Source organism: Tetrao urogallus (genome assembly GCF_951394365.1).
Source record: "Tetrao urogallus genome assembly, chromosome: 10".
In the NCBI taxonomy this organism is placed as follows: domain Eukaryota; kingdom Metazoa; phylum Chordata; class Aves; order Galliformes; family Phasianidae; genus Tetrao; species Tetrao urogallus.
The window spans coordinates 13,789,313-13,808,538 of NC_136823.1; the positions used below are offsets into that span (position 1 = coordinate 13,789,313).

Here is a 19,226-nt window from a genome sequence, read left to right on the forward strand (position 1 = left end):
TTCTGTTCAGAAATTCAGGATTGCTTTAACACCTGACTGACATCTCCCACTGATGTGTTTAGCTTTAATTGTAAGTCGTTATTTATATTATAAAACACGCTCTTTGATCATTAATAAAGGAATAACGCCCCTCATTCTTCAGTTATCATTCAACTCTGGTCCCTTAAGCGCTTTGTCCTCATATGTGGCCATGAAGTGGAAGGAGATTCCACTGTTCTGGGAAATGGCAGTTCAGTTAAAGGCATCGAACTGATCGACCCGGGATCAGGGCCCAGCTCCAGGAGCTGATGGATCACTTCACCTGGCTGTGGTGCTAGTCGCTGGGCTATCTTTATCTAAATCTTACGGCGTTTGCCTTTTAAGTTGCCTTTTCTTAGGGAGTTCGAGTGATCAATAAGGGAGAAAAATCTCCCCTAACAGTGCCGTGTAACATTGTAATACAGAACAGCCTGAGTTTGACAGACAGTGATCAGTGGGCTGGAACGCCGAAACCGTGCTTATAATTGCAGCCCATCCTGCAATTACAATCACATCCTGATGTGATTGTACACAGCAAATTTTACACTCCTACATTTGGAAAGGAGCACCGATAGCCTTTAAGCTCCGTGCTTTTGGGGCTGTGTTTCCACGAAGGAGATAATGGAGCGTGAACCAAGCCCGGCAGGGCCGGGCCGGAGCAGCCCAACGGCTTTGTTGGGCGTTGAGGTTTTAGTGCGAGGGCGCGGAGCGGGCGGCTCCGGGGGGATCGCTGCTGAGACAGCGGCCGGTCGGAAAGAGAATCTCACAGCGAGAAGCCTGGCGTCGGAATTAGTTTATTAGAGAACTCCATAGCTTCGTTATTAACAGTTAAGGGGAGCGAACGCGTCTTTCAAATACTTTCAGTTTCAGGGAGCTCGCCGAGCGCTCGTCACTTGTAGCGCCTATCTCAGGGCACGGGCAGCAGCCCTGCGAGCCGGAACAGCGCTTCTGTGCGGAAGTCAGCACGGAAAGCCAAACCGGGGCGAGGAAGGGGAAACCGCCGCGTTCAAACGGCCCGCGCCGGCAGCGCCCGTAACGGCCGCGCGGGAGCCGCTGCCCGGTCCTGTGCCGTGCCGTGCCGTGCCGCACCGCCGATCGCCACTCGCGGCCCTTCGGCCCCAAAGCGCTGCCCGGCGAGGGGCCGCCTCCAGCACGGCGCAGGTCCCGGGGCGGGGGCGCGTTTCCTGCTTGCCGTTCGCCGCTGCCCCGCCGCTCGCCGGCGGGCTTTAAGGAGGCCCGGAGGGGCGGGGCGGGGAGACCGGCCCAGCCCCGTGCCCGCCCCTCGGCCCGGGACGGCGGCGGGAGGGAGGCCGGGCGGGGTTGTGATGCGGCCGTTGTTTTTGTAGGGTCGCGGGTCGTGCTGCGGAGAGGGAAAGGCGGCCCATGGAGCCGGGGAGCGCCTGGCGGGCGGCGTAGCCCGGCCCCCGCCGCTTTGTTAGCGCAAACACACAAACGCGTCCAAACGCGCCTCACCTGGGCGGCGAAGAGGAGGGAGCGCTCCCATACATAATGGGCACTCGGCTCCTGCCCCCCGGGCCGCCGCGGAGGTGAGTCGAAGCCGCCCCCGGGCTCGCAGGCTCCCGAGAGGAAAGGCAGAGCCGGCGGGGAAGGAGGGGGCGGGCGCGGGGCTGACAGCGGCGCGGCGCCACCTTAAGCGCGGCGCCACCTTAAGCGCCCGCTGACTTTTCTCGTTACATTGTAGCAGCGGAAAGAATGTCGGCGCGGGCCGCGGGTGACGTCAGAAGGGAGCAGCGCAGAGCGGCGGCGGCCAGGCAGCGGCAGCGGCGGCCCCGGCACGGCGAGGGAGGCGCAGGCGGAGGAGGCGGGAGCGGCGCCGGCCCCGCCGCCACCGCAGCGGCAATGGCGGCCGTCGGGGAGCGCAGGTCCCTGCCCAGCCCCGAGGCGATGCTGGGGCAGCCCTGGAGCCACTGGGTCGACGCCGCTAAACTTCACGGGAACGACGGTGAGCGGACGACCGGCCCCCCCGCGAGCCGCCCTTCTACCGGTGGGAGGGCCCGGGAGGAGGCGATCTCCCCTCTATTATCCCCCCGCTCCCTAATCCGGGGCCCGACCTCTGGGGGAGCCCGAGTGCAGCCCGGGCCGGGGGCAGCAGGTGGGCAGTCCCCTCCTTCCCGCTCCCCCTGCCGGGCGCGGTGCTGCTGAGCATCTCCGAGCGGCGCTGCCCCCCGGGAGGGTCCGCGTCCGGAGCCGGGGCTGTGCCGGGTGGGCGGGCGCTGAGCTCCGGGCGCTGAGCTCCGGGCGCTTTCTGTTTCAGGAACTGCACTAGAAGAAAGTTTCAAGGAATACGGGAAAAATCGAGAAGCGATGCGACTCTGCCGAGAAGGTGAGTGCGATTGGTTCGTGGGGGAAAGTACCCGGAGAAGTTTCCCGGCTTGGAAGCAGGTACCGACGGGCTCGCACGGGAAGGAGATGGGGAAACTCCGCTTCCATCCAACTGCTTTGCTTTGGGACCTGCGGCCTGTCAGCAGGCGATGCCATCAGCATTGTCATTAAATAATATCTAATCACAGCTGCGAGGTTAAGTACAGGTTACTTATTGTATTGACTTTACTGTGTTTCTAGTGGGATTTTCTCTGGTCCTAAGTAATCTTCAGGAAGCTGCGTGACAGCGCTGCTAAGATCTCTTCTGAGCCAGGACGTTTGCATTCGGATCGTAATCTGTGTGGTGCTCGGACGCTGCTCGCCCTGTCATGTCAGCGAGTTGTGTTTATTTCTCAGTGCTCAGTGAGAGTGACCTTTCACCTGTGATTAGCAAAAGCTCAGGAAGGGCCCTGTTGGTTTCTAAAGCAGCAGCGCTGCTTGGAGTTGTAACCAAATGACAGATGACACCTGTAGGTTGCCGGTAACTTTGTGACAGGCAGTGGGAGAACAGTAAAAAGCCTGAATGCTGATGTTAAGTTCTTTCTCTCTCTTTTTTATTTATTTTTTTTTCTTTCCGACTTCCAAATTTGCTTTGTAACAGAGAAACATTCTCAAGCTGTATGATTGTTAGCACAAATTCACTTAATGAGAAGTATATGTCGTGGAATAAATGCCAGATCAATTGCACGTGAGTCACTTATTTGACATTGTTAGGAATGGAAGTTTATCAACTTTGTTTACAGTCAGAAAAAACAGAGCTTGTAGGGAGCTCAGGAGATGATCTGATTCAGCACTTCTGCTTGGGAGCTGCAAACAGCAAAGGAGAATTGAAACGTGTTGGCATAGACTTAATAAAGTTGGGAGGGAGAGATCTATACTGAGGCTGAGTGAAAATGTCTATTTATTGTCAAATTCCTCTGTTGCTAACGTTTAGGGAAAAAATGATTTATAGGACCACATTCAGTGAGCACTGGGCTGTAAGAGAGATGTGATAGAACACCATGCTGAGATATTCAGACTTGTTTTGCTGTCTCAGTTGTGTCTGTAAGTTCTCAGGTGTTTCATTACTTCATTGCTGAGTTCCAGTCTAATAATATTTGTGTTGGATATTTCATTTATTTTTCTGAGGAGGCAGATAATTTAAGTGTTAAAACAGCCTTTATAACAGTAAGTACGTGTTATCCTAGTAAAGATTTTGTTAAGAAGGATTTTCAAACATTTTTTCTTATTTCTACCTCTTAAAATAGGAGCATCTAAGATTTCCAGATTTTAATGATTAGCTGGCAGGGTGATGAATAATCTTTGGGTTGTTTTTTTTTTTTAATTTCCCTTCTATAAAGAGATCATGAAACTGTTTTTTGCATAGTCTGACTGAGACACAGCTTCTCTTCTATGAATTCAACCATGAGAATGACTTGTAGGGTTATGGTTTGAAGGAAGGAAAACTAAACAAAAAAAAACCTTCAAGAATTCAATCTGAAACTCAGTTGCTGTATCAGACTTTCAAATGTCTTTTTGTTTTGATGCTATCGTGACATGTGAATGAGGCACTGACTTGGCTTACGTGTATAGCTGGTCTGCAAGGAACTCTGCCTACAAAGCAGAGCAAAAGATAAAGTTGTACTAATTAGATTTGCACTGAAAGGACATGGGGATCAGCAAAACACACCAGCATGTGTGTGTGTTGTGTTAATCAAATCAGGTTTTGAGAACGCTGTAAATGATTCCTTTACTCAGGAAGAATTTTGTATTGAAAATTGAGAAGCAAACGTTTTTTAAGCAATTGGACTGCCTGAACAATGGACTTTAACCTGGAAAATATTAAACAAATTAAAAATTCTGTCAAACCCAATTCTAGCCCCAAGATTTTTGTCACACTGCACAGTATTTAAATAAGGTTAAATACACAACTCACTGTGCAGAGAAAGTTCTTCCATCTCAGGTTGGGAATTGAGTCAGAGGCCCAACTTGACAAAGGATTTCAAGGTTATTTAGGTTAATTTAACCTTGTATTGCAACTCTTCCAGTTTGCATAAAGGAATTAAATATTCATGGCCTGGAGAGGGAGAGAAGAAGGGAACATGGCTTTACAGTCCACTTATTCTAACTGGTTTTGAAACCAAGAGCTGTTTCTTTTATTTAAGAATTGTCAACTTTCAGATCAGGCTCCAGTCAGTCCGTGGACCCACTGAGTTGGAGTTGCTTCCTTTTCCATGTGCTCTTTTTTTGCTCTTAGTCTTCTGTTGGGAATTAGCTTCAGCATCGCTGTGCCCGATGGTGAGAAATGAGTGTCAGGCTTTTAAGCAGCTGAGTCTGGATCTCCTGAATGAAGAGTGAGTGTTCTCATTGTCGTAATGCTGTATTAAAAAGAGGGTTAAGGTTACCAGCTTCTCCTTTTGTTGTGCTTTAAAGGAAAAGAATGATGCCTGTTATTCTTTTAAAGAAATGAAAGACGTAACTGTGTTATTCCAGAACAGCATCTGCAAACTTAGAAGAGATGCAGGATTTTAGGAGCATGTTTGTTACTGGAATTTCCTATTTGCTGATCAAGCAGCTCCTCTCTCAGCATGCTGGTTGTTGTGAAGCCTGATGAGTCCTTAATACCTGTCAGGGATGCCAGTTCTATGCAGGGATCAGGAAACTAAAATTAGTTCATAATCTCAAATATTTTTTCTGCATCTAGCCCTCCTTGACATACCCAAGCTCCCATCAAAGCAACAACTAGAAACTGTGGTATCCCAAACTCTCAGTGTTCCTCTTGTATTTCCCAGTTTCTGTTTTGCTGCTTTTATATGCTTTCTGTTCTGCTAATCCATAATATACAGTCGTTCCTGCTGGGATCCTCGAAGACCTTCACCAAAGTGAGAAGCTCGCTGGATGCTTTCCTGCATGATGCTTTCTGAGGCAATAAGAGATCATGCTGAGCTTTGATGTAGAAATTAGAACCACAGGAATATGGTATGAGCCCAAAGCACTTGGCTTGCATTGGCTGTGGGAAAATCCCCAACAGATGAAAATGAGAAATGGACATCCTTCATCATGGGGAAAAGTCTTATTTTGAAGAACGCTTTAAATCTATCTTTGTACACCAAAATCTTTTTTGTGACAAATGGTACTGTCCATTTAAGTCCGTGTTATAACTGCAGTGCAATCGCTTCTTTTTGTAAGTGGTTCACACAGCAGAATCATTGCTCATCCAGTCACTTAATTACTTACTATTTGTGAGCCAGCTGAAGGTGTGACTCCCCGGCCACACGTTTGCTGTGATGAAGAAACTTCAGCATGTTGCATTGTAATCTGCAAAAGAATTCTAAAACAGTGAAGCAGAAAGCCTAGTTGTCTTCTATTCTTCTTACATTTTGAAATGAGACTTTGATGGTGTGTCATTCAGACTTGTTTGTGTGATACTTGCAGTGTGTGCCATCAGATGCATACAGTGTGCTCACATGTACTTAGTTCATGTGAGAGATGCAGTAGGTGTCTTGATACTTTCCCAGTTGAAGAAACTACTGTTAGTGCTCAGCTTTGTAATAAGAATTTGAAATGTTTCAGCAAATGCAGACATTTTTCCAGGAGATTCTTGCTGACCAATGTTGAATTTGGTTTGCTTTAAGAAAACTTTCAAACCCACTGTTTTCGTGAAGATGTTCTCTAAAGGGAACTGTGATTTATGCATAGAGTTTGTTCACAGTAACTCTGACAGGCTCCATCAGAGCCACCTTTAACTTCTTGCAAACTTTGACAACAGGTTGGCTCCTTTCATTTGTGGATTGGGAGAGCTTTGAGTAGAAATAATGCAGCCTAAAGCCAGGCCCTGGGACTGGGGGCTTGTCCATCCCACAGCCCCCTGCACTCCAAATCAACCGTCGCTCCCCAACACTCCCATTCCCCCTGTAAATTCCCACTTGCTACCAGCTAGCCTGTAATTTCAGATTCTCACCCCTGGCCCCCGTAAAAAAATAAATGAAAAACTACAAAGCTGGGTTTGAGCAAGAGAGACAGAGAACATATTTGCTCTTAGGAAAGGTATTACATTTTCTGTACTATTTATTAATGTGTGCAACTCTTTCTGAAGTCGTCGTGCGGAAGTATTAGATTATTTTATGAGTCAATATAATAATCTTGAAATATGTCTAATAATAAAAATACTATGGAAACAATAGCATCTCCAAATGGAAAATAAAGCCTGGAAGAGCAGGAGAGAGATTTGGTTGGACAACTTGATAGGACCTGAGGAAATAGTTCCAAACTAAAAGAGGAGAAATTTAGATTGGACATAAGGAAGAAGTTTTTTACGTTAGCGGTGGTGAAGCACTGACATGAGGTGCCCAGAGAGGTGATCGAAGCTCTGTGCTTGGAGGCACCCAAGGTCAGGCTGGATGGGTCTCTGAGTACCTGTCTGACATGCAGATGTCCCTGTTCATTGCAGAGGAGTTGGACCAGGTGACCTTTAAAGATCTCTTTCAACTTGAAAGAACCTGTGATTCTTAGTAAAAACTGTTTTTGTTTTTAATAGTGTTTCTAGTGCATGCTGAAGATTTGGAGTGTCTTGCTAGAGCTTAAACATCTTCTTTTTGTTACACATACAGCCTTATTTCTTAATGTATTTTTAACATTCTTTGAGCTGTGAATCCCTCAGTGCTGCCTAGATCAAGTGCTTCACTAGCTCTCCCACCAGTTTATAGACAACTGGCAACAAACTATAGGAGAAGAAGGAGGACAGCATTTGTAACTCAGGTCACAAGCTGGATTTGATCAGTTGTCATTGCAAGAACTGTTCAATCTTGGCTAAAAGGGGGTCTTTGTCACCCTGATAGCATCTGTAATGTCTGTGAGTGCTTTAACTCTTTGAACTCGGAGGTTGTAAGGTTCCTGGGGGAGTCTTGATTGCTCTGTGTGTACGGCTGAGCTGTTCCAGGTGACGTGGTCCAGTCAGTGGTGATGGAGGGAGGTGCTAAGAAGACAATTCATCACAGGCTGAGGTTAATTCAGCAATGGTCCCTGATGTGCTAGATGTGCTGGGAGGTATCGCAGGTAAGAATTTATGTTGGCTGTGTAGCATGAGTCTTGTTGTATGGTATCACTCTTATAGGTTTTTAGACTCTACTGGTCTTAATAAAACAAGTGCTGAATTTTGTGTGAGGATGTAAATCATCAGTTTTGGTAGATGCCTTCAGAAGATAATCTGGAAGAATTTGTTACCATAGGGATCTATCAGGAGAGCAGGTGGGAACAAATTCTGTTCAGTGTTGTGTCACACTCCATGAACCTCTTGACTATTCAGCAGAAGCTTTGGGGTTTGATCACATTAATTGTTATTAATGGGAGTTACCAGAGCAGTGAGAGTTCTGAGATGTTCCTGAGAGCTCTGCCATGAGCTGGTATTCTTCTTGAGCCTGTGCTGGGCAATCCAGGGCTGAGCTAGAAGGAATCACTAGAAGCATCTTTATCCCATAGACCCAAGGTCTGGAATTTTCCCATTGGCAGGTTTAATAAATAATTAAAGCATGGAGAAACTTTTGTTCCAAAATGAAGTTGTAAATACAAGTGAGAGACGGCATCTTATTTCGAATTTAAATTTGTTTTTCTTCAGCCTCAGGAGGTGCTTTATTGAGTTGATTTTCGTTGTGTTAGATCACATCGAAGATGCTCACAGTGTTCTATGGTCGCTTACTGCTTGAAAATACACTGAGAATTTTTAATAGACTGAAATAAATATTTTAAGGTAGCAGCACAACGTGTGATGCCGCTTTTTTGACGTTCTGTGTAGCTGTGCTCAGACTGTAATGAGATAAATCTCCTCTTCGTTTCATTGCATTTTAATTGGCTATTTACAGAAAGCATTTTAAGGATTTGTGGAGCAGTTATTGTAAAACAATTACGAGGAATCTGTGAAAGTACACTGAACTGTTTAAGAAAATTGTAGAGATTTTGTGAGAGAGGTGGAGAAATAGGGTGTTTGAGAAGTTGCTACTTCTGTCCTGTTCTGCAGTATCTGGCCCAGGTTTTCTTTCTCCTTGTTATTTTTTCACTTAAATCCAAGTTCTGTTTACAATATTTGATTATTTCTGGTGAGATGAGTCACATGTTATAAATAGAATGCTGTAAAGATACTTTGCAGGTTTTAGCTATTACCATAGTATTAGTCCGTTATTGCAGGGCCTGGGAGACTTTCACTGGAATTACAGCTCCAAAACTGCCTGAATTTATCTGTTAATATGTAAAGAAGTAAGAATTTTTTAAAAGAACCTTTGAAATAGCTATTTATGCACGTACATAACAGTCAGGAATTCACTGTTATCTTCTTTAGGGAGGTATATATGAATAGCTAGGTTATTCCTATGCAGAATACAGAAGAGACGATGTCTTAATAATTGATTAAACGTTGCTTTTTCTATAATTTCTCTTCTATACTTAACAACAGGCATTCAGTAAGAGAAGATAGATGCAGTCAGTATCATACAGCAGTATGATTTTCCCATGAGTTGGTAACGCAGTGCTGTGGTCCAAGCAGAGCAAGAAAGACACAAAGGCTTAGTGAAGGCTGTTTCTAAATAAATGGGGTTAAGAGGATGGAGGTTGCTGTCTTTGAAGTAACTGTTTTAAAAGCTGTTTCTTTCATTGCAGTGGATCTAGAAAAGGAAATACCCACAGTTCTTGCACCTCTTTGCGCTATGCCTAGCTGATGGCAGTAGTGGCCAAGTGCCAGCTGGTGTTACATGTGATCTTACCACTTATTACGCAGGAAAATAATATTTAGTTTGTGATCAAGTATTCTAAATTGCCTGTAAGATGCTTAAAAATTGCTTATCTCTTTTAATGAAGAAAATCACCGCTGTGGAAATATGCATGGTACTCAATATTATTTCCTAGATACGGTTGGAGTGCATTACTGAGATGAATACAACTTTGGTTTTAGCAGCATTGAAGCCTAGTAAAGAGAATTTGAAGTCTAATGGAGAAGAGTAACAGGAATGTGAAAGCGGTTGTCGTGGACGGAGAGGTATTTATTGTAGTCAGTGTTCCTGTTGCTAGAAAGCCTTTGCAATCAAAAGCTGCCCTTGCTTGTGGTGTTGTGAACTAGGACAGGTGACACAGTGGCTCTCAAACCGTTTCTTATTGAGAGTTATGATTGCTAGCTTTGGAAGCAGTTGCTTTGATGGTAAATATTCTCCGTTGTTTGCTTGAGTAGATGGTACTCAAAGACTTGGTTATTTGTGTGTAAACTGCTTGTCAGCCTCTGTGGAATAAGCTGTTTAGTGGTAACCTGTTTTCCCGTGAGAAAGATCATTTATTTACAAGCTCGCTCCCGCCCTGATTTCAGCTGTTGGTAGCTTCAGACTAGGGAATAGACAAACTTCACTGATAATAGGAGGTGAAAGGGATAATTCATAATGCCTCGCTTCCCTTCTGCTGGGATTATAACAGTCAGAAAACTTACGCAGTACTCTTGATCTGCTTTACTCTGGATAAGCAGGACTTTACGTGTACCTCTCATCAGCTACGTTTGTAGTGTAATAGGAAATGCAGTGTTCCTAAGTGGCAGCGTAGGAAAAACTCTATACAAAACAGCTGAAGTGCTCAAATCCCATAGGGAGCAACTGTGAGGTTGTAAGTCTGTCATGTGAACTTTTTCTTACCTCTAGATCTTGTACAGCTTTATTTCCAGAAATTCTGTTGGACTGTTTGACGTTGATATAACTGCCTGAAAGTCTTACAGCAGCTTTCATTATAGTGAAATTTAGAAGCTTTAATGCATTAAGTTTGAACAGTAAATAGCACACTGAATACACAGTAAATTGGCTGTTTTCAAATTCCATTATACTTTACCCTTCATAAATTCAGTTGTCTGTGTACAGTTTTTTTCACTGACTGCATGAACTACACAGTGTATGTTGTCAGTGGGAAAGCTGGAGCTGTACCTGTTGATGAAGTGGTACCTGGGGGTATGAGGTCTTGCTGTGAGCCACTGCAGTCAACAAGGCTTTTGCTTGTGACTGGAGCATGCACACAGAATCAGGTTATTGGGCTCCGTGGGCGAGACGGTTTGCATTTGTAAGATAGCCACATTCACTAGAACTTTGTGATCAAACAACCAGCAGAGAAGTACTGTGCTATGCAAACATTTTAATTGTCAATCCCTAGATATTGTAGCCATTGCTTTGTCAAGGTGCATATAGCCTAAATGCTACCCTCTGGCTATTGTTTCAGGCTAAAAGACAGAACAAAATCTATACCAGTTTACACCCGGGGTGTGGTTTGTAATCTTTTATTTCCTCTCAGCAATGCTGCATTAAGCAGCCCCTCCATCTTTGCTGAATCAACCATTTGTCACATTCCAACTTAGTTGTTTACCAAAACAAAATGATGCCTGCAAAATTAAACAAAACTTTTCCAGCACGTATTTTGTCTGGTAGTTCTAAAATCCATTGGGACATACTTGATTATGTATCTTGTCAGAGTGAATCTGATCTGCATTTTTCCTTGACTACCTACATGGTTTTATCGCATGGTAGATCTTGTATCTTGTTTATCTTTAAGAGGGTTGGAGATATAATATCAGAAAATAACTGCAGTAAAAAGCAGGATCTGTTATAGTATGTAAGTGTATCGTTAAATGTAAACAGCCAGTAATAGTTTGTTTTACTTAATGTCATGGTCAGTTTTACCTCTTTTATAGTTTATTTCCAGTAATTAGCTATGACAGAAAGCTAGATGCGGGAATTGAAAAGCTTTGCCTGGAATTCCTGAGGTGGTTCCCTGTAATGCTCTGAGCTGGAGGAAATACCATATGCATCTATGTTACCCTGCTGAGCAGGAGTTGTCACCTACATTTCTCTTAGTGGAAGGGTGTTGCAAATGATGCCAGGAGGAAAAAGAGACTTTGTCTATATAATATACATTAATGTGAGCCTTACCAAACTGTACTTCTAAACAAATCTGCTGTGGTGGGGACTATCCAAAAGCCTCAAGTTCTGCAAAGATTTTAACTGTCTTTATTTTTGATGGATATGTCAGTGGAGTGAAAATTGTTTCCAGTAGTCAGACACAGCGTGTGGTGGTTTAGAAGATTTTTGTTGGTCTTTGGTTTGTAAAGAATTCTGGTTTTTAGGATGCTTTCTTAGCTGATTCGTTTTCTGCAATATATGGTCTGTGTTTGTTGTGTGTGTTCGGCTCTGCTAAGAGAGACAGCAGTCATCCTGTTTTCCCTGATACTCAGGCACTGGGAAATATCCCTCTGGTTCTGCAGGGCTGTCACTTTATGCCCCAAAAAGCAGGGGCACGGCCCTCTGTGTTTTTTGCTGGAATAGAGCTTGTGAGTCTCTTCAGTAGTTCTTGAGGCCCAAGCGTAATCATCTGAAGCGTTGGCTTGATAGCCTTGGAGATAAGAGAGCTATTTTTATCCACGGAGTAGGTAGAGGAGACAGGAGTAAAATCTAGACAGCGTGCTGTGGCTGTGCTCCTCTGGGGCTGAGAAGGAGCAGTGAGAGCCACGCTGCCCTCAATGGCCGCAGCCATGCGAAGCTGAGTGCTGCCAGGTGGGCCCAGGCTGCTTCAGGGCCGGGCGGTGCTCCTGCGTGTGAAGTGGGAAGGCCTTGATGGGAAGATGCATGACCCTAAGCTTTGCTTCTTGTTGAGTGGCAAAGTGCTGCGCTGTGCTCCCGCTCCCAGCACGGTGAGGGAAGGGACTGGGCTGAGCAGTGCTGTGCACCGTCTCGAGGCTGCAGAGCAGCCCTGTGGGTTCCCGTGGTGGCCCTGCAGTGCCCTGCCTGGGGCTCCTGCGGCATCTCCCCCAAGTGCTGCACATGGCTGCTGGAAGCAGAAGCTGTTGAGCGATTTCCAAGCGGCGTTGTGGGCTGGCTCTGGGCAGACTGGCTGAACAAGTTCGGCGGCTGCGGCTTTGGCTCCCTGCCTGCCCTGGCTAACCCGGGGCAGCTGGGCGCTGCAGCTGGGACCTCAGCCCCAGCCCTGTACTGCACGCGTGTGAGCGCTGTGCCAGGCAGAGAACCTGCTGCTGTCACAAAGCAAGGTTTCCTTGTCCCAAACATTTGCAGCAGTTCTTTAGGAAGGTGGCTGCATCTGTGTTCAGTGTGGTGAAGGCTGGTAAACTGCAAATTTGTTATGGTATCAAAGAATTCTGTTCACCTCTCAATTTTCTGTTATCGTTTTCCTGTTATTAGCTGTTGTCATTCTGTCATCTGTTTGACAGTTAACCAGGGCTTTGCAGCGTTCTTTCCTGCGTTTTTTTTCAGTACAGATTCTGTATGCTCTTTGCTGTGTCTCTCAGTGCTGACTCCACGTGTCTCCCATGCCTGCTCTGCTGTGCCTTTGCAGATTGTACCGCGAGGTGCCCAGATGCTCATGCTCAGTGGGTGATGGGGTCTGCAGGGCACCGCTTGCCTGCCTCCGCTTGGTGTGTCTGATCTGCTACATCTGCACAGCGATGATTTTCTCTGGCTTACTGCTTGTGTAATCAGGCTTATTCTTCTTACAGCCTTCTTAACAAGAGATGTCCGAATATTAAACTTGGTGCCCCGTTCAGTCCTTTATTTTTTTCTCCTCTAGTGTAGAACACTTTTGCTTTTTGACCTACAAAAGGGAGAACAGTTCCTTTCTTCTTCCCCCTGTGTATTTAGGCCCCTTCATATGTACCCATCCCCCTTCTTCCTGGAGGACTGACTGCAGGCTGCAGTGGGACCAGAGGACAAAAGTAGCTGTAGAAGTGTCTGTCAAAAGTATGAGTTGAACCAAAGCTACCAGATCTGTATGTTATGTAGTTGAGTAAATTCTTTTTCTGATATACCAGCTGACTGAAGTAAGGGCTTGAAGTTTACTGGCTGCTCAACTAAGTTACTGAAATATTCAGTCATCTTTATTTAGAAGCATGATGTCTAAGTTTAAAATGAGTGTCGCTACCTGTGTGCCCAAATCTATGAGAAAAGTAGGTTGGTTCTCTTTACCATAACAACAAAAGCATTGTTTTATTTTCCACTTTATCTTTTAATCCTATTAAATATCAAAGTACTGTGAGTTCTTTTGCTATGGAACATTTATATACCTATCGCATATAAATATGCATAAATATGCAACTTGCACATATATTTTTTAACATCATATCAAATTAACTGTTAGGGAATGTGTGGAGCAAAGGAAGTTCATTTTAATGAAGAACCAATAGTGCTTGCTGGGAGGGATGCAGAAATGTAGATTGGCATTCCAAAAACGACAGGCACTGGTTTCCTTATAGCTATATGATTGAAACAGTCTTATTTTTGAAGTGGACATACAAGTGTATGAAGAATAGGAGTGGCAGGGTGGGGTAGTTTTAGGTAATTAGGTTGCCTAATAAAAGAAAATACTGAAATAGAATTTAGCTGACAGGTCATCTGTATTATTTTTCTTAATTTTTTTTGTACACGCTGATTTGCTGGTTCACATATCGAGCACACGATGCAAAACAGAATTCCCTGTGAACAGCAGCGTTGTCTTTGCACAGCTCACGAGCAGAGCTGTGCTGCTGTCACGCAGCAGGTCGGGCTGGCTGTGGTCAGCAGGGAATGGGGGTAGAACAGGTTCACCAGTGAGCACAGCACGTGTGCCATGTGGCAAGGAAAATAATGTCTTAACTGTTTTGTTTTCAAGGTGAAGGCTGCGGTAGTACCGTCACGCACAAGATGCGTAACCCTCTCTATTGGTTTGTGAATCTTCAGATGTTTAAAGGTTATATCCTCTCTGCTATTTGTTGCCACTTTGTGTTGACACCTTTTTTTTTTGGTTTTTAAATATTACTGTGTGCTTCATTGTTATTTTCTTACCCACGACTATATCTTTTGAGATATGTTTCATTCAGACAGCTTTTAATTAGTAAAAGCATGCATAAATCTTCATGTGAATGGTTGTTACTGCTCTGCTTCCTCGGTTACTGAGAGCCAAGATCTGCACTGCTGTGGTGCCATGGGGCAGTAGCATGGGGAAACATGACAAAAACTTCAACTGAGCCACATGTGCCACTTTTTTCTTCAAAAGCATGCCTAGATAAGAGATGGGAGAGGGTGAGGAACTTGGGTCGCATTCACAGTTTGCAGTCATAATGCATCAAAATACTTCCGCTGCGTTGAGCAGTTTTATGTAAACTGTAAGTTTAGATTTAAATCAAACAAACTTCCTTTTACTTACTACAAGAGTACAGCTGCTGCAAAGTACACAGAGTGCTATGTATAAAAGAGGAGGAAAGAAATGTTGATGTAAAAACAGTTAATAACAGGAGCGTGCTTTGAGGTATGTGACTTAAGATGTAATGTAGGCTATTCTCTCTATGATAGAGTTAATTTTAATTGAGCCTAGTCTTGTGGCTAATTTCTTGGCCAGAGCTCTTTTTTCCACATAAAAGACACTGCTTTTCTGCATAGTAAGTGAAGTGCTTCTGTGTACCCTTTCATATGAAATCACACCTGCTATTAGTATTACTGTGTAAACTTTCTTTATTTCCTGAATTCTGTTCAAGTTTTGTGTCGCAATTGCAGAATTGAACTCAGTGCTGAGAGTCCCTGCAGTTATTTTGGGATTAGATTTGTAACAATTTATTTATTATTTTTTGCCGCAGAAACATAAATAATAATTTGTTGGCTTCCCTAAAATATGGCAATGACACAGTGAGATCATGTCACCTAAAAATAATGTGTGACTTTCAGTGAACGTTTGCTCTATGGAGAGTGAAGACAAATTGTATATTAAGCATTCATGTAATATATAAATTGACTGGAGAAATTTAAAATATCCTCCACTCTGAAAAGTAATGAATGAGTAAATGGAATAGTTTTTGCAAATGACTGACTTCATCCAAGTTGCTGATGGAAACCTAATGCAACAATGCAGTGTATGTGGAGAATAATCCACTGAAAAGCTTTAAGTATGGGACTTGTATTTCACTGCAAGTTTTATTAATTGATTGTTTTGAAGATAACCTTCTGTAAGCTTAGAAAAACTGTGTGGTATTTTGAAGTTCTGAGGGAAGCATTTGACATGTGTTTTGTGTTAGACTTTTAGAAGATTGTGGGTAGCTGAATTCATATACAAAGAATTTAACTAAATACTTGGACGTCTGCTTTAATATGTGTTTTATATGTAATTTCAGGAACATTCAAATCTTGGCAGCCTAAAATTAGAAACCCCCAGCTGCACGCTAGGCTGCAGGTGCATGTGTGCATGACAGGCTGTTGGTGATTGCTGCTGTTTTTTATCAGTGGGCACGCTGTAGAAATTCCCCAAGACCATTCGATCTCAGAGGAGGCAACAACTGTTGGTGCTGTGTTCTGCATCCGCAGCGAGAGGAAAGACTGCAGGGAGAATCGCAGCGATCAGGTGTTAATAGCCTTGCAGAAGGGCTGGCTGGTGTTTTGACTTGCTGATTGGTTCTGTGCAGAGGAGTCGTGCTGCCCATAAGATGCAGCAAAGGCTTTTTGCTGGAGGTGGAGGGCTGGTCCAGGGCATGGGCCTTTGGCAGTGTGGTGTGGCTGAGTGCATGGAAAGCAAGAGCAGGCAAAGGTAGGTTGTCTGTGACCATTCATGTTTCATGGTCCAAAATTCTTTCTTGAACTTGAGGAAGCAATATAAAAACCCATATGTTAATTTATCCTTGTAGGACCGTAGCATGTATTCCTTTGGATAAACAGACTATCTTGCATTCTAAAAGGAGACTGGAGAGAGAGAGCTGTGCTTTTAGAGATAAGATGTCATCCTGCTAAAGATCTGCAGCTGATCAAATCTAGTAGTGCAGTTGCTGTGCATGGTTAAACCCGATTGTGGGCTGTTTTGGTCCTGAAGTGAAATCACTTCTCTGAGCCAAAACTATGAGGTTTGGGTATTCTTAGGACTCCAATGAAATTATATGTGATTGTTCCATTTGCCAAAGTGGTAAATGCAGTAAAAACATTTGATCAAGGCTTCAGCTGTTCCTTTCTTCATCCTATCAATCAGTAACTGCGTGGTGAAACAAAGTTCATACACTTGTGCTCAGAGCCCAAGAAGAGCGATGTCTGTCAAATGTCTCCTCAAATAGCTGTGCTTTAAAAGCTGCGTGTGCAAAAAATGTAAGCTACTTAAGAATGTACAGAGCACAGTTGGCAGTGAATTTCAAAGACAGGTTATTACCTTGCAGAAAGTACTGTGGTAGCAGCGCTTCCCTTTGAGCTTAAGTGAAACAGCTTGAGTATCTTTTGGCTTTTAACTTTGGCAGCGCAGAGTGGGAATGCCCATTTACTGAGCCTAGCTTTGTACTTAGACTTTCTTTTGTATCTGAGGCAACATGTGTATGAATTGTGCAGGGTATGGTTTTGTTTCCAAAGGTATTTCTGTAAATGTGAAAGTTCTGTGTTGTTTGGTTATGCATATATTCTTTGCAAGCACAAATTTGTTGTGTCTGCTCATGTATTTCATGAGATATTTCTGTTCTTCTAGCGTGTGTTGGAATTCTGCAAAAAAACTCAAGAATCCTACTGAAATCCCTTATTGTGTTTTAAGCTCTCTGGTCACTAAGCACTCTGAATATTATGCCATTTTATTTATTTTGTTCATGATATCTCCTTAGGAGTATTCTTTTTTTAAACTATTACCTGGTACGTAAAAAATTGCCAGAAGATAAATTTCATTTTAACATTGATAAGTATAGAAAAGGATGGGTGTTCAGGATTGATAGGCAGTTCGATTCATTTCTAGAAACAATTTGGAAAAATATCATTTAGCAAATAATATTGGAGTTGTGGAAAATTGAATGTGCTCATGAAAGGTGTATTTTGAGATGCTAACTGAAGTGAAAACAAAAAACATCATCTGACTTTCATATCAGTTAAAATAAGGGGGCTATATGACTTGTCTTAACTAAAGTCCCCAACCATTCACAGCTCACTACACTACTGCAGTAGATCTGTGGGCACAGCTCCTGGTCTGGAGGGCGATCTGTTGTAGTGCTATAGGAGCAGGAAGCTTTCTGCCCAGCAGCTTTGCATCCAACATCCTCCTTGTACCTGAATATTACTCGTTATCGACAGCTGATGTCAGCAACAGAACCTGCTGGACTCCTGTTGTGAGGATTTTTGGCACAATTTTGGCTTTTGGGGTGGACTACAGGCCGTTGGTCTGATTCCAGCTGAGCTCAGCCTTGTTCAGTGCTCCTGGTTGATGTGATGCTAAGTGCTGAGCAAGTCGCCTGCCTTCTCCCTCCTCATGCCTCATTCCTCAAGTTGCAAGCTTTTCAGAGCAGTGGTTTGGGAAGTTTTGTTTGCGTTCAAATATTAATATGACATACATGTTCTTCATGACTGTAAAGAATGAAGCAATAGGAATATGTTATTGCTTGAAGATGAGAGTATAGCAATGGAGCAAGAGTTGTAAGAAAATTTACAAAGGTGACACCATAACTGTCTTCCTTCAAGATGACAACCAGTGTCAAGGTACTGCACCTGAGTCTGAATCACCATACCACGTAGTTATTTTACTATTATTTTTCTTTCCTTTTTGACATTCTTTCAGACTTTAATGAAGGATTGCATTATCCTACAGGAAAGTTCTAATAAAAGCCCTTAGAGAAGGAGATCTACTCTTACCATGAGGTAAAACAAGCTGTGCTAGCATTATTTTTACCACAGCGTGCTCAAGACTGATTCTGTTCTAACAAGAAGGGAAAGCACAACTAGAGTAATTACACTCGAGATAGCTTTTGTGTACTTTATTTGAACTTAAAAGTTTTTGTCCATGAAGTCAGTAGTTCAAATAACTCAGATATGGCAACATTTCAAAATACTGGAATATATTTGCAATTTCTGTACATTATAGCTCTGAAACAATTTCCTGACATCTTACTGGAAGCCCTGGTGGTTTGAGGAGAGTTGGTACATTTACTCAGGGTGGGTTTGGCTCGGGCCCCAGTACAGAGAAAGCAAATTCTGTGGTTGGGGAGTTGTAAAGATAATAGGAAGTTACACCTGCTATGAGCACAGAGTTAGTAATCAAACACCGTGCATTTTAATGGGGATGCAACTAATATTAACTGTAGCTGATTAAAAACGTTTTGGAAATATAACTGGGCTGGAGCACGTTATGCTGTGCTGTCTTTGCAGCCAAAAGGTTCTGCTGTCCCCATTAGACGTCAACATGGGAAATGTCCACTGTCAAGATGTACTGCATTGGAAGCAGTACATATGTGCTTGTGTTAAATCAGACACAGGCTTCTGAAAAATAATATTGCTAAGCAGATGTTCATGCTGGGAATGGGAAGGAGAGAACTGAGTGTTAGTAGTCTTCTATCTAGAAAATACTTATGGACTACTTTCATGGTTTCTTGTCACTTTTGTTTTTCCATTGAGCTTCCTGTTCTTCAACCATATCTCTAATAGTGTTTATTTTTTGCCCTTTCATTTCTGTCCTCACTGCTTTTGCTTTCTCTTCCTCTGTTTCATTTTTCACTCCTTGTTTTCTCGACTGTGGTGAGCAGACTTCTGCAAAATAGAAGGCAAGGGGTTGGACTCGATGATCTCTGGAGGTCCCTTCCAACCCCTACAATTCTGTGATTCTGTGAAAATAGGAAACTTGCATCTGGTCTCTAAGAACAGCCAGGATTTGGACTCTCTGCATTGCGCTCCTCTAAAGATTTTCTAACCTCATCTTTTTGTGATGTTTTGCAAAAATTTTGGAAAGGATGCTGCCTTTTTAGATGCTGGGATTGTTACATGGCACAACAGTCCCAGACTACAAAGGAACAAAATTTATAGGAAATTGGGTAAATTTGGGAGGTAAAAAAAAAAAAAAAAGAAAAAAAGAAAAAACAGTAA

General features: G+C 43.5%; 1 protein-coding gene across 2 annotated transcripts in view; it reads left to right on the forward strand.

Annotated features, from left to right (window-relative positions):
- Nucleotides 1-1,731: 1,731 nt before the first annotated feature.
- ATXN7 (ataxin 7) overlaps nt 1,732-19,226 on the forward strand; it is a gene marked incomplete at both ends in the record, with an annotated part of 53,382 nt that continues 35,887 nt past the window's right edge. For both annotated transcript variants that reach the window (XM_079540312.1, XM_079540313.1), the window contains 2 exons: nt 1,732-1,981; nt 2,294-2,362. In XM_079540312.1, coding sequence (XP_079396438.1) covers nt 1,732-1,981; nt 2,294-2,362 — 319 coding nt within the window. The remainder of the gene's footprint in view (nt 1,982-2,293; nt 2,363-19,226) is intronic.